The 15,035-nt window shown below is 40.4% G+C and overlaps 1 protein-coding gene across 1 annotated transcript in view; it reads left to right on the top strand.

Moving 5' to 3' along the window:
* The window catches only part of DERA (deoxyribose-phosphate aldolase (putative)), a gene marked incomplete at its 5' end in the record, with an annotated part of 37,841 nt that extends 29,375 nt beyond the window's left edge, over window positions 1-8,466 (top strand). Inside the window, 3 exons of the mRNA XM_009704588.1 lie at window positions 2,674-2,786; window positions 6,379-6,528; window positions 8,267-8,466. Of these exons, the coding sequence (XP_009702890.1) occupies window positions 2,674-2,786; window positions 6,379-6,528; window positions 8,267-8,323 (320 nt within the window). The remainder of the gene's footprint in view (window positions 1-2,673; window positions 2,787-6,378; window positions 6,529-8,266) is intronic.
* Between the last annotated feature and the right edge of the window lie 6,569 nt (window positions 8,467-15,035).

Here is a 15,035-nt window from a genome sequence, read left to right as displayed (position 1 = left end):
ACTTCATTCCTTAGACATCTTTTTGAAAACTTGAATAAGGAATGACTTTGTGAAGCTCCCTTATTATTACAAGGTTGGTATAAAGTCTACTTAATGAGGTGCTTTTTATGGCAGTGGTTGATTTTTAAATCCCCCTTTTCATTCCTGAAATCTAAATGTTAATAGCACCTTCCATTGTGGCAGTTTCTGCTAGCGTGCATCCCTGTCTTCTGCGAAAGGCTGCATGCAGTCCTGCTAGCAAGCTCTTGTGTCATAAATAGAATTTGTTCAGGAAATAAAAATGTATTGTTTTCATTGTTAGAGGATGCTACTAAATTGGCTGTATGTTTGTCTAATAATCACATCTAAAGCTGATTGTTCTGGTAATAGCCTTAAGATATTATTTAAAAATAAATATATAAATGCACTACTTTTGTACTAATACTAGTTTTTAATCTCTTCTTGTTTCTATGAAGTCTGAATGAGATTTTCAAAATTGAATAATAATTTGATCCGTTAATCTTTTGAAGCTAGTAATTTTATTTTCCCCTCTTTGCAGTCTCTGAGGCTCGCAAATGAATAGAGCTTCATTACTGGAGTCTGCATTTAATAACCATTATCCATTATCTTGTAATTAAGACTCCCTGTAACGAATCATGAGGACAATGCAAAAATACATAGTACATTTCTTTAATGAACTGGAAAATGTTCATCTTGTTCTATTTAGTAATGAGTTGCTGAATAGTCGTTAAATCCACTGGAGAATAGAGCTAGATGGATTTTGAAGACTATCTTGAGTTTGTGGTTAATCTATTAGAATTAAAATTTCATCTTCTATTTTTATCAACAGCTGATTAGAAGTCATTCTGTTTGACCAAATTGATTAGAAGACCATATACAAGGGCAGCTGTTGTTTAATGAAAGTTTTTAATGAAACTATACCATAGAGACTTGTAATTATAAGACTTATAAAAGCTTTGACTTACCTTATACTAGAAAAAATGAGAAGTATTGCACTGAAGGACTTTAAGGGCTACATTACGAATGGGAAATTAAAATTATAATTTGGCGATGTTGAAGTTTCACTTCCACTGTTACTTGTTTTAATGTGACTATCAGATGTCCATAGTGTCTCTCTGGAAGGGAGTAGCTCTGAAATATGTAACTCAATTGTCTCTCCTTTGTGCTCCATTCTTTGCAAAGCTCAGCCAACTATTAATTGCCTCTTCTGAACATTGCACTTTCTCTGGAGTTAGAACTTTTTTCACAAATAACTGTTTCTCTTTAGAATTGTCATAGGAGGGCGCAATTTAATCACCAATGGGCTGAGTTAGTGCTTAGACAGGAAGCCTACAGAGAAAACTGTGATCTTACAAGATACAATGTTAGTGGTACTGTTTGATTATGTTTAAATCACAGAACGCAGAAACATGCCTGGCTTTGTCTTAACATCCCATCAGGCTGAGATCTAGCTCTGTGACAGTCAGCTGTGTCATCAGGAAGATGGGTCTCTGGAGTGTGCCACAGCACACCGTCAAAATGTAGTCTAGGCAACTCTTTAGTTTGAGCCAGGAGTGAAGCTTTCCTTGCTTACTCTAGAGGATGTTGTAGAGGCATCATAATTCAAATAAGAGACAAAATGGACCCTAAGCCAAATTTGAAGTGGAAGCAGATGCAGTTCAAATTGACTTAAGTGGATGATGCACTACTACGCGATATTTGAATTATCTCTCTTCTTCTCCCGATTACTTTTGATAATTAATGATCCCACAGTACACCTTTTCTAAGAAGTAGGTTCCCAGGGATGAAGTGCACTCTAATGCAATTAAAGAAGTTTTGTCATTGTATTGTGTCAATGCAGGATCATACACTGCAAAGCAAATTTTTCTGTTAGTTTCTTAGCTTTTTGTTATATTGTGCTGCAGGATTCATTTTAAGCCAACCCAGAACAGCAAGAATGCACAAGTACACTACACAAGTATTCAGGACAGGCAGTGGAGATGTTTTGACCTTGTAACTGCGTTATATCAGACCATGGCTTTAAGCATAGTAATTTGCAATGTTACAATTGCAAAATGCACAAGAAGGGAGTTTTTCCCCTATTTACAGTATTACACAGCTGATTTCATAAATACATGTGAGATTTCTTTCCTTTCTCTTTAAAGAGCTGTGGGAGATACAATACTAGACTGTCAAATGTGAAACTAAGTAGATGCAAAGTTAAATTAAAAAAAATGATGAAAATGATTTCTATTCAGAAAGTTCCTTGTGGAAATACTAAAATGTTGATTTATATGCAAAATTTGTTTGGAGGAGATAATTTCTATTGTTGTGATTAGTCGGATACATTCCTATTGATGTATATATACACATATATTAAGTGTCCATACAGGAACATATATTATATCGGACTGTCCTGAAGAGATTGTTGGTCTGATAGCTAGTGCAAAGAAATGAGAGCTGGGATGTTCATTTAGCTTCTGGGATGTCTGACTTGCCCTGAAACCGGATGGGTATCATCCTGCTGTAGCCTCGACCAGAGCAAGGTTAGCACTGACACCACAGGGATATGTGTGTAAAGGAATGCTTCATAATTGCTTTGAAGCATGGAGACATCTTTGGAGGATGTGAACTATGTATGTGCAGAGTGGCTCTTGTTCTAAAACTACCATAAAGCTTTTTAATTCCTTTCAGGTTCTGATTTTATAAAGACATCTACAGGAAAGGAGGTGGAAAACGCGACCTTTCCAGTTGGAATAGTCATGATGCGAGCCATTAGAGAATTCTACTGGCAAACTGGCAACAAGGTAATTCTCGCTACCTTTATAAAAATTAAGCAAACAGGCTCACTCAGAAGGAAATAAGACTGTAATCATTTCAAAATGCAGAACATATAAATCCATATGTATTAGCTTCCGTGGCTATATGAGTAATAGCTAATGGGACTTCTCTCTTGTATTCCTCATTTGATTTGCTAATATTTGTATACTTTAAGAAAAAAAAGAGAAGGCACTTTTGGCTTTTCTCCCTTGAATAACTGTCACTTCATTCCCTAAAAGTTCATGCAGTCGTGATGCATTGCCTACTGCATTTGGGTTTGAGTTTTGTTACACCATTTAAGATATTTAAATAGTCATCTCCATTAATTACAGGGCAAATCTCAAGCTGACAGTGATTGGCGTACTCCCATAAACCTCAGTTGAGCTATAGAAATATATAGCCATTGAGAGTCTGTCCAGTGTACCCAACTGTATTTTTTGACCTTGTTCTGGAAACCCAAGGGATAAATTCTGCTCTTTTGTCCCATGTCAGAGGGTCTTTCCAAGGGGACAAGAAGGCAGATCCAGTTGGATCCTGTTGTCTGGGATGGAGAGAGGGAGGGACAGGGGCCAGAATAACGTCCTGGTACACAACATTTATCTGTCAGGTCACTGTGAAGTGAGGTCAGTGGAGGCAAGGAGCAGGGAGGAGCGTTCAGCAGAGCCAGTAATGAACTATCCGTGCATCCATCCTTGTGCTGAACTGATGAGAAAGGAGGTTATCCAGGAACGCTTAAGCCACCTCTCACCTCCTTTATCCACAGGCAAACCGGGGCTGCCAGTTAGATCTGGTGTCAGGGGGCTTTGTCTTCCTTTGCAGCCTCAGGGAATGAAACAATATGTCTAGCTAAGACCCTCTCCCCATTTCTGGGTCACCCTTCCATCCTCCAGCTCACCCTTCTGTCCCTTCTGCAGGTGGCCTTTCAATGTATGATGTTAGGACATGGGACGAGCAGTGGGATAGAGGCTGAGACAGCTTCAGGGGCTGTTGGAGCTGGAGGAGCACGTGGCAGCAGGTTAGACGTGTATCCATCTGCTCTCTGTAGTGGTCTAGATGAGGCCAGCATGGGTCCCTGGTCTGTACCCACTCCTCCCTTCCCCAACCTGCATCTCTCTCTGCCACGCAACAATCTGAGCAACTCCGCTGGTCTTGCTTCTGCAGGAGCCTCGTCACTGCTGCCAGCCTGAGGCAGATCGCTGGGGCCGGGTGACTCACCTCGGCACCGGTGCTGCTTACACGAGCTGTGTGCCAGAGGTTGGGCTCTGCTGCATTAACACAGCTTTGTACCTATAATTGGATATAAATGTTGAATTCACCTTTTGCTTTAAAAGGATGCATTCATGGTATAAAATGTGTTATTAAGAATGAGTGCTTATGTCTGCATGCATGTGTGTGTCAGTGAATTAGATGTAAACTGACTTTATGTACTTTTATTAACTGAAGACAATATTATCAGTGACAAGAGATTTCTAAATGGTTTCTTTAACAAACTAATTTTGCTGCTGTAGGGATGCTTTCTATCAAGGCGTTGGCTGGGAAAAACAGGTTAATACAGAAATTAAACTTCTTGGAGGAAAGGAACAAGTTGCAGAGTAACATTTATTGAATGATAAGCTATGGTGGTGATATGAAAAGTGTGCAATATAATGGGAAATAATCTTTTCCTGTCATTATTGAAGGACATACATAAATTGGTTTTTCTGTTGGGAAAACCCCCAATCCAGAAAAACTTATTACTTTTAATAATATAAGGTGAAGAGAAAATTCTTGAGGAGATGAACTTATTAAGCAAAATAATGAAATACTGTGAAACAGCAGGGAAGTGGTAGCTGGACTTTGTACTGCTCTTGAATTAAATTCCAACCCCCCCTCCTTTTTGCGTTTTTATGGCAGTCAGATGTGCTGTTTGGAAAGTTGGTAAATGGAAGAGAGGCTAGGCTTGTCTTTGTCAGCTATTCTGAAAGCTCTATTCTTTGCAAAATTTGCTAAAAGGAGAAGGAATTCTGCATGGTGTTTTTAATTCTCTTATTAACTCTGTTTTACTTGGTTTTGCCACAGATTATCTCAAAGAGCTATAATATTTCTAGGAAGAAATCTAAATTTGAATTTCATTAGAATTTCTCTTCATGAGGGAAAATACATTCCCACTATTTTAATTTATTGTCTAGAAGATGCTTTTCCAGTTGCTGTGGTTTAAATTCCTTTTGGAAATCTAATGTTAACAGATGTATGCGTACACTCATGCATCCATCCATCCATCTATCCATCCACAAAAACACAGTCTTAGTCTTCATGTTTTGAGTTTATCAAGCTTTTCCTGTAACTGTTCTTTATAATCATATTGGAAATATGCTGTTATCACAGTGCTTCAGTGTGAGAGAAGGATTTATTCCGTGTTTATTTGTCCTGAAATCACTATAAAAAATATTACCAAACACATTTAAAAACATATACTTTTTGATTCCACCATTATATCCATAAGGTACAAAGGAATCCTCAATGCAGTGAGGTTTCAGGAATGTACATACAGAAATCAGAATGATAATTCTTGCAGAAGGAGGCTGATGGTAAGGCCTACCCAAGGTAAAAGTTTATGGCACAGGGAAATGTAGAAAGAATCAACGTGTACCACTGTACAGATTGTTCAGATTTAATTCTTTTTTCAAAAGTTTAGTAAGCTGCTGCAGGCCAACATTTTGGCTAATGCAGGTGACAAAATCTTTGACAAGGGATTTGATAGCTGCATGTCACAAGCTCTGTCTCAGGATGAGACGCGTTTTAATGGCATGTAACCAAAAGACTGGCATTAGGGGTGCGTGCCAAGTCACCTCAATGCTGTCTCTGCACAGCAGGTTGATCATGGAATTCAAAACATGCTTTACCTCAAAGATAGCTTTTTCTTGGTGTGTGTGCCTCTACATACATGACAGTTCGCCTGATGAAATATGACAAATATCTCACGTCAAGTGACTGAAAGCATATCCAGCATATGTTGGGAGAGAAGTTTTGCAGTTTCTATGAAAATTAAACTTCTGATAGGTTTGAATGTACAGCCCAATCATGTATAACTGTGGTGCAGGGGCGTTTTATAAAGTACAACTATCTCTACGGCTTTCCACGAGTCAGGTGCCTCACGTGCTTTATTTCAGCATCTGTAGTGTTATGTTATTGCAAGTATATTTGTTGGTAAATATTTGGAATTAGATTGCGACATGGGCAGTAGGTGATATGCAGATATCCCAGTCCTGCCTAAATCTCTTGGCCTAATGTGTTCTATGGGCAAAGTACTCCCATTCGACCTCAAGCCCAGCTCCTGAGAAAGTGCATTGAGATCAAAAGTATTACTCCTTCAGTTGCTGTCCCTCAGGATGAAAATGTTATCTTTCGCAGTGATGTCTGAGGCTTCATAGCTCTGAGCACTAGTCCAGAGTTTATACTGTTGGCAGTCAGGTGCTTACCAAGTAGAGTTGTTACATACACCACAGGCACTTTGAGACTGCAGGTGTATAAATGCTGATTGCTCTTCCAGGGTCGCTGATGAATGAAAATGTGTATTGCACTTCTTTTTTCTATATAAAGGTTGGATTTAAACCTGCTGGGGGCATTCGGACAGCAAAAGAAGCTATTACTTGGCTTATGCTGGTGAAGGAGGAACTGGGAGTGGAGTGGCTAACACCAGAGCTCTTTCGCCTGGGTGCCAGTAGTTTGCTGGAGGACATTGAGAAACAGGTTAGTTAACTGTTTTCAGCTTGGTGGAGAGAAAAAGTAATCTTTCTAAATGTGCTGGTTTACTGTTTTTGCAGAATATGCTTTTTGGTGCTGTTTAAAAGATAATAGAACATACATCTAATGCATTATTAACGACAGGTTCATTTCCAGCCCAGTATTTCTTTAATTTTGGCCTCTCATTACAGACATCTGGGACTCCAATATTATAGCAGCTGGCAATTGCCTGGGCCAGGTTTGCAATGCAGTGAGCAAAGAGGCTCAGTTTGTACATGTATGAAGTCTTTTGGAAATGGATGGTAGTGCAGTCCCCTGCGCTCCTAGCTGTTGCCAGTTCATCTGACCCTCAAAATATCTCACAGACCCCTTTGTGTCACTGTGCTGCAACTGTTCACAGTGTATTTACATGTTGTGGAGAAAGTCACGTCTCATCCTACATATGGTACTGCTGATAGAGAAGTTTTTACATATTGATTATTTCCTGGGGAAGAAAAGCAATTGCCTCCTACAAAGCCTCATTTTTCTAATTGTTTTTATTTTTGTGCAGGCTGGTCCTGGCAGACACAAATAGTGTATGAGGTGCAGTGGTAATGTCTAGTTCCCAGTGGGCAGAAGGGTTCTGACCTATGTACCCACAACGTACCTTACTGGTGCAGGGTATCAACCTCAAAAGATACAGCATAGTTAAGCACAGTGTAGTGTCATAGGAACTACTAAACCATTAGGGCTGCTGAACTTCACTCCCATATTCATTAAACCCAGGAAATGAAGTGATACTTGCTTTAACCAAGGAAAAAGTTTTAGAGTCCTTGTGCTGTTGCTGCTGGTGGGAGAACATGAGATGTAGGGGACTTGGAGGAGAAAAAAAGAATCAGTCTGTTGCCTTTCCCCACCTTTCCTAGCAACTGAGATACTGGCATGTCTTAAGAAATGCAGAACAGCTAAGAGATATCAGGTGAATACTCATGACTGTTGAAAACCCCTGGCTCACTCCTGCAATGAGAATAATACTGGCTTCCTTCATTGCCAGATTGCCTCAGCCTCACTCCTGACCTGAAATCATGTCCCTGGTTATGACAAAACAGCATGAGCTTTCTTGTTGCCACTGCCATCGCTGCTGAGTCTTACAACACAGCCAGTGATTGTGTCACACGATTTGTTCTGATTTCTTAAGGGTGGCATCCTTTTATCTGCCAGGGATTGCACAAATGCCCCAGTCATGACCAAAGCTCTATTGTACTGTGCCATCTAAAAACATGTAAGATAAAATGTCCCAATCATTATACTCAATAAAACAAACAGATATTTAACAAACATAGAAAATGGGGAAAACACTCCCCCACCCCCCTAGATAGTGCAGTTAAAACAATAGTTTGAAATGAGCCGTATAAAAGTATAAGCAATTTTGGATACTTTGAATATCACGAAATAATACTGAAATCGTCAAGATCGGACTACAATGAGAGTAAAGCATTGTCTTCTACCTGGCTCTTTTTGAAAGCTTAATTTAAAGCATTAAGAGTCTGCTTTTTTCTTTTTTTCCAAGCAAAGCAGCAAGAGCCCTTAGTTCAGATCCTATAAACAAATATATAAAGGTATATTACATCATATTTTATGCACACACACACATAAACAAATATCCATCATCTTCATCTGGCATGCCTTTAATTTGTTACTTCCTTGACACTTTCAGATTTATAGTCATATGTAATTCCATCATAAATTTTCTTTTTTCTTGCAGATTTTCTATCATGTGACTGGCTCTTATGCACTTCAGCATGACCTGGCAATGGCTTAGACACAAAATCAACTCAGGATTACTTTTACAAAAGAGGTCTTTAAGCAAACAGCATTCAGAAGTCTTCTGACAACCAAGTGCATATGGTAGAATTAAAGGCCTAATTCTCCCTTCTTCATATTTTATAGTATTTTAAAATATGCTCAAGTCTGCTGGTTGTACTTGATCCAAAAGCAGAAAAAATAGTAATTCTGAAATAGTTAAATAGTTAATACTTACAGATTTGCAAAGTTAATCTTGCAAAGTCTTCCTCAGACCAGCCTGAAAAGCTTATTAATGGCAACACTGAAACACTATGAAAAAGATTTAGGTGGCCTGTAACACTTTGCAGTGGCAGAATATGAAGTATCTGTGGAATGTTTCAGATTGCTAATTAAGAGCTACAGATCTTGGAATAGCTTTCCATTCACCTCAGACAAAATCTTCTGCTACAGATGTGTTGCACTATTAATTGTTATGTTGATTCAGTTTCAAGCATTGTAACCTGAGAAAATGAAACTTGTCTATTACTTTCTTTTATAAAATGTCTCTGTAGAAAAAAAACCTTTTTTTTGGTATTTTTTCCCCCAAACTTGGGCACAGACATCCATATTTAGACCCTTGAATAAAGGTGGCTTGATTTCTAGAACAGCTGAGTATCCACAGTTGCTCCTGAAGTTAATGGGAGCTCTGGGTGATCAGAACAACTGAAAATCAAGCCGCCTCTATATAGGTGCCTAACTATGCATTCAGGGACCTATTTTTAGGCATTTCACTCTTAAAATTTTAGTCTAACTTGCTTAGAAGCTCCCATTCCTGTCTCCTGTCATTTTAAAACACATTCATGCAAATCTTTCCATTTTAATGTAGGGGGGTTTGACTGTCAGTTTGCAGGTTTCACTGCTATGTGGGCTGAACTTCAACTTTGCCATTCTAAAAGCAATTCCTTAAATTAAAAGGTGATTTGAATTGTGTCCTATATGGGGTTTACAGCTTTAAAGTAAAAGGTACTTTTCTCAGAGCACATTAAGAATAATACCAAAATCATCAATACCTTTTGAATATCAGACTGGCACTAGTAGATTCATTATTTCAGAACTGCATTCTGCTCACTAACCAGAGTTGTACTAAAAACTTAATTATCTTATCATCATGACTAGTCTCACTGACTTAAGTAGGTCTCATCAGGGAAGTAAAAGGAGGAGGATTTTGCTCTAAATCAAGCTACAAGGTACATTTATTACAAAGAGATCTGTGCTTCATAAAGATAATAACTCAGTTATTTCTCTGGTTATACTACCTGAATCACTAGTGCTCTACAAAACACCTTGGACAGATAGGAAAGCTGAATAGGGAAAAAAATTGCCAGAGAAACAACATATACAGAAAGCAAAATCCTATATGCAGTGCTCAGTACTAAAAATAGGCTTTAATTTCCCAGCAAGTAGTTCATCCAAGGCTCTCAGCCCTTTCCTGGTTTAGGTCTCAACACAGAAAATGAGGCTGAACTGTGACTGTTTTCACACGTTTGTTTTCCAGGAAAGTGACCTTTTTAGCCATGGGTTTTCCTTCTGATTTCACTGCCCATTTCTTGAAGGAAAAATCCAGTGCCTGTTTCTGTATTTAGAGAAAAATTCTGCTGCTGAGCTTTCAGAAATACAGAGCCCATTATATGAAGCCAGCTCCCACCAGGTGCTTGCCAGGTTGAGCCCCTGCCATGCCCTCCCAGCAGCAGCACACTGGATTTTGCTGCTGTTTAGCTCTAGCCGTATAAATGTTAGAGTGTATTTCAATACTTTCATAACAGAAAGATTCACCTGATTTGCAAAGTACACTTGGTGGTTGTCTCTTGCCCATTTAGGGCAAATATAGAAGTTATTTTCTGGAGATGCTTTAATTTCTAGGTGAAGGACTTTGTGTAGTTCCTTAAAATTAACGGAGGTCTAACTTTGCCACCTATTTAACATGAGTATCTCTGAGAACAACCTCACTGTTTCTATGGGAGCTACGTGTCAATTAATGAACTTGCCAGGAGGAATTGTTTTTATTTCTGTTGACGGCCATCCTTCATTTTGATGTGCACATGGGCTGCTCCTGGTTACTTTGCTTCAGAGGGAATGGGCTCCGTTTGCAGAGAGAGAGTTTGGTTTCCTGAAAAGTCGAAGATAGCTGCTTCCCTTTTCCATGAACATTACAAACACACCAATGTGAAATACTGTGCAACTCCAAGCTAACCAGTGTTTTGGGAGAAGATGAATTGGAAAGTAATTTAAACATTTTTTTTCTGTTGAAACCTGTGATTTGGAGGGGGGGGGGGAAGAAAAAATGTAGAAGTAACAGAATCTGTAAACACATTCAAATAAAGATGATTCTGATTTTTGGGTGGGGTTTTTTTGAGGAATAAGCAGAAGGCTCGGCGTTACTGAGTGACTGGTTGTCTTTGTTAATTTCTCTATGACTCAGGTGAGTTGTATTCATATTGTCTGTGGTTGTGGACCCCCAACATGACCCAGAGCCTTGTCTTGCTCACCTACAGAAGCTGCTGGTACCAGCCAGGTATTGGTCTGTTGACAGCCCTAGGCAATGTGAGGGGATGAACCTGGGCCAGGGGGTCCCATCAGGAGCAGCAGGGGACTGGGCTGGAGACATACGACAAGCCATGTCCAAGGGGCCCATCCAGGAGACAGCTACCAACAGCGCAGGTCCGAGGTCCATCCCGAAAGCAGAGGCAGGGCTGGAGACCAGCCTTCCTGTGGCGTAGCTCAGGGAGGTGCTGAGGGCCAGAGGCTGAGCTGAAGTGGGGCTCCTGGGGCCCCTGCTGGAGGTGGGAGGAGGCCACCAGAAGCCTTCCTGGGCTTATTCCAGTACTGAGCCCGTGAGAGGGCCAAACAGGGGGGACACAGGGATTAACACACGTTTTGAGCTCGAGTCAGAGGCGGGCATGACAAGACCTATACCTCCACCTACGGGGAACTGGAAGTGCTCACAGTGTGATCTCCTAGGCTTGCTGCCCTTCGCCCTGACTGGCAGCTCCACTGCCCTCTCTTCCATCTTTCCGATTGCTAGGGAGCAGTTGAAACTTATGGAGGCTGCTGCAGCTGGTTGTCACTCCTGCAGACAGCACGCAAAAGGCAATAGGGACCTGAACTCGGTTGGGAACCAGGGAGGGGGTGGCACTCCGTCCCTGCGTAGACTTTAGGAAAAGTTCAGATTTAGCGCTGTGCTTCAGGCCATTAGAAAAGGAACAGGCAATTATGCACTCCCATCTAAATATATTTCAGAGTATAGCATATGTTTTGTGCAAGTCAGGCTTGTATACTAATTTATTATTTTTATAACACTTATTCATTTAGGATTTTAAATAGCTTCATTTTGTAGACCACATTACTTTGCAAAGAAGAGAATAAATTCAAGAAGAAAGTCAAGTAGAAACTGCAAATCTAGAAGATTCTGCATCAGCTTATTTACAAGAAGAGGGAATTGGGAGAGAGGGTAAGCTTTTTTTCTGGTTTGTAGGAAACAAAGATATTAAATAGTAATTATATGAGAAGTGTGCATATCAGCTGGGGCAAGTAATACTTTGATATCTTTATTTCATCAGTTGTATAAGTTCATTCTTTCATTTCCTTTGTGAAGCAGGGAACATACATTATATACTGTAGCACATGCTGCTGAGACAGAAAAAACTGATCTACCTTTAATTTTATTTTGCTCAGTTGGAACTTTGGCTCCCTGCCTCCCCTGGGGGGGAAAACCCACAAAACAACAACAGCAAGTTTTATCCAAATCTTGGTGAGCTTTTGCTGAAATTACCGGTGCTGACATCTGGGTGATATGTATAGTGTGCAGTAGGTGTAGAAGGAGGGAGCTGCTTTTAATTAGATGTAACCTGCCCCGGAGGGAAAGACAGAGACTTGTCTGTCTGGTCAGTCTTTATTTGATAAGGGCAACCAAGGATAAGAATATTCTTAATATGCAAAGACACAAAGGCAATCAGTAAAATTACTGATTAACCATTTTTATTAAAATCCCAGAAAGCTGGAATTGTGCTAAATTAGGAGATAGTCAGACTTAGAAAGAAAGCAGCATCAAGAAAGGTTGCAGTCCTTGCACTCCCTAAAAGCAAGAGCAAGCAAGTGATAGGTGATTATCAGGTCCCAACCTGCTATATTTTAAAGACCTTTCCTCTGTTCTAGCCAACTGGCAGATCCTTCTCCTTCTGTGAGGACCTACAGTAACCACTTACCAAGAGAAAGTGTGACAAAAGTTGGTTTAATATCCTTCAATGAAATTTAACATTGATGCAATGAGGGAGTGCCAACAAGACGCTCTAGCCATTCCTAATGAGTCTAGTCATTTTAAGTGGCTCTGTTTTGAGCACTGGGGATATCTTGTGGATTGCTAATTCTTGGAAATTGCAGAAAATTTGGTCTTCTGGAAGCAAAGCTTTCTTGAGGCCATAACAGTTTCAGATCTCTGAGATCACAGGGAGTGTTTGAGAACACTGAATTGTAAAAGCATCAATTTAGAATTGCTTCCTTAGCTGAGATGAAAACAAAGGGGTTTTTAAAGAATGTTAACAAACTGAGGAAGCCATACTGGAATTGACTACACTTGTTTTTTCAAGTCTTGCTTTCGCTATGGGAGGAGTAGAGGGAGGAACTTTGCAGGCTCAGCTGGTGGAGATTAGCATCATCTTTATATGGTACAGTGTCACGTAAAACCAAACCCCCAAATGGATGATGGTTTGCCCAGAAAAACAAGGGAAAGCTTTATAAGCTGATTTTTCCGTTTCGGTAACAGCATGAGCTCTGTTTTCATTCAAAGACTTACATGAGTTCTCACCTATTTACTAATCGTAATGAACAAGCAAACCAGCCAACTAGTTCACTTCCTACGTCTGGGCTGAGGCCAGTGACAAGGCTGGTTTGGTAATTCTGCGGGTCAGGGGTCCTCACCACTGTCCCAACCTGGAGAGCATGTGGGCTGATGGAGGAGCCTGCCCAGGCTTACCTTTGTGCCTGCCGGCTGCAGGAACGAGCTCGTGCTCTTACTGCCTGAGAGGTTGCCCTGGGGGTGGAAGGCGCTAAAACTTTCTGTAGTGATTACATCGATAATTTTTTTTTCCACCCTAATACTCAGACCTGAGCAACCAGCTTCTGAGGAGAAGCTGGAGAATGTGTATTCTCCATGATTTAATTTAATTACATGTAAGTTGATTAAGGATGTTATCTTCATTTCCAGGGGAAATGAAACATTCAGACGGCATCTTGTCAGAAGTCTGGCTGAAGGCTGGCATGTCTCAGTGTTTGCTGCTTTCTGCTGCCTTCAGCAGAGTCTTAGGCTTTATTCAAAGTACAGGCAAGGGCTGACCCAGAATGTGATTTCTTGCTCTAACTTATTTAAAGGCATGAAGTGAACTAGAGGAACAACTATCTGGGATCTGAACAAGAAATGCTTTGTGTTCCAGTTAGCACAAATCTGTCCAATTCCAAAAAAACCCGTGAATGCCATCACCCCATCTGATAGCGACTGTAACGAGGCCTCTGGGGGGGCAGTGACAGGAAGATGTCAATAAAGGAAAAACAGAAGGGTAAAAAGAGAAGTTGTGAGAAGTAAGAGAGATCATCGCCACTGCTGTTACTGCTTCACAGAAGTGTAATCTTTTGTGATCTCTTTGGGTCAGGAGGTAAATAATAAAACACAAGGGAGGGAAAAAATTAAAATAAATGTAGTGTCTGAGTGCATGTTAAAACAGATGTCAGATTAAAAATAACTGAAAAGGAAATTCTACTGTAGGGGAAGAACTCCTTTTTCCTTCAGCATTTTATATTCCACCTTCATTAGGCGGAAAGTGAAAGAGCTGTAAAGGAAAAGGGGAACTTTTGTTGTTTCCCTCTGAACGTTAAGAGAAGCCTAATGCGAACGCAGGGGATGCTCTGTGGTGCGTGGTGGTGGAGCAATTCTCAGGGTGAAGCGCAGAAGCAGCAAGGATGTTAAACAGATGCACTGTGTGCGCACCAGTCACTGGGACTTGGAGCTTTAAACCTGCAGTGCTGCACATCCAGGTGGTTTCATCCTCTCCATCCTCCCTCCCTTAGTCCCTTCAGGGTTGACAAGTCCTCTAATGTTGTAAAAAATAAACCCTGCAATCTGGTAGGATCACATCATCCAGTAATGTCTCTCTAACTATAGATCTAGGCACCAGGGACTTCATTCTAGTTTCTTCAGCACTTTTAAACGAGCTATTTCAGTGTTTGATGACAGCAGAGTGGGGAACATCTACACAAACACATATTTTTCCCCACATGGCAGCCAGACCACACTTGTCCTTGGAGATGGCAAGAACTCAAAAAAATACCAGTGCCACTCTGTAAAACAGTGTCATCCCAGGTCTCTTCTGCTAAATGTGCTTCAGAATGGCTCCTAAAAATTCGTGGTCTGAAAAGCAACCTGCCCTGCACCTGTTTAAAGCTCGAGGAGATTTAAATGAATACCTTGAAGATGTGCTGAGGCTGGGCTGGGAACCACGACATTTCTTGGAGAGCTAGAATGGGTCATTTGGCTTTTTCAGGTTAGCTAATGAAATGAGAATAATCTTTATATGGTTTCCTCCTTTATTCATGAGTGTGGGATGCAGGTTTTAAAAAAAAGGCACAGCTCTGTGACTAATGCTTCAGCTTACAGGAAGAGTCAGAAATGACAGATATCTTTGGCTACCATTACAGAGTGA

The sequence above is a fragment of the Cariama cristata genome, unplaced genomic scaffold (assembly GCF_000690535.1).
Source record: "Cariama cristata isolate BGI_N322 unplaced genomic scaffold, ASM69053v1 scaffold28757, whole genome shotgun sequence".
Lineage (NCBI taxonomy): Eukaryota > Metazoa > Chordata > Aves > Cariamiformes > Cariamidae > Cariama > Cariama cristata.
The sequence above is the reverse complement of the archived record's forward strand: the minus strand, read 5'-3'. Positions and strand labels throughout refer to the sequence as shown.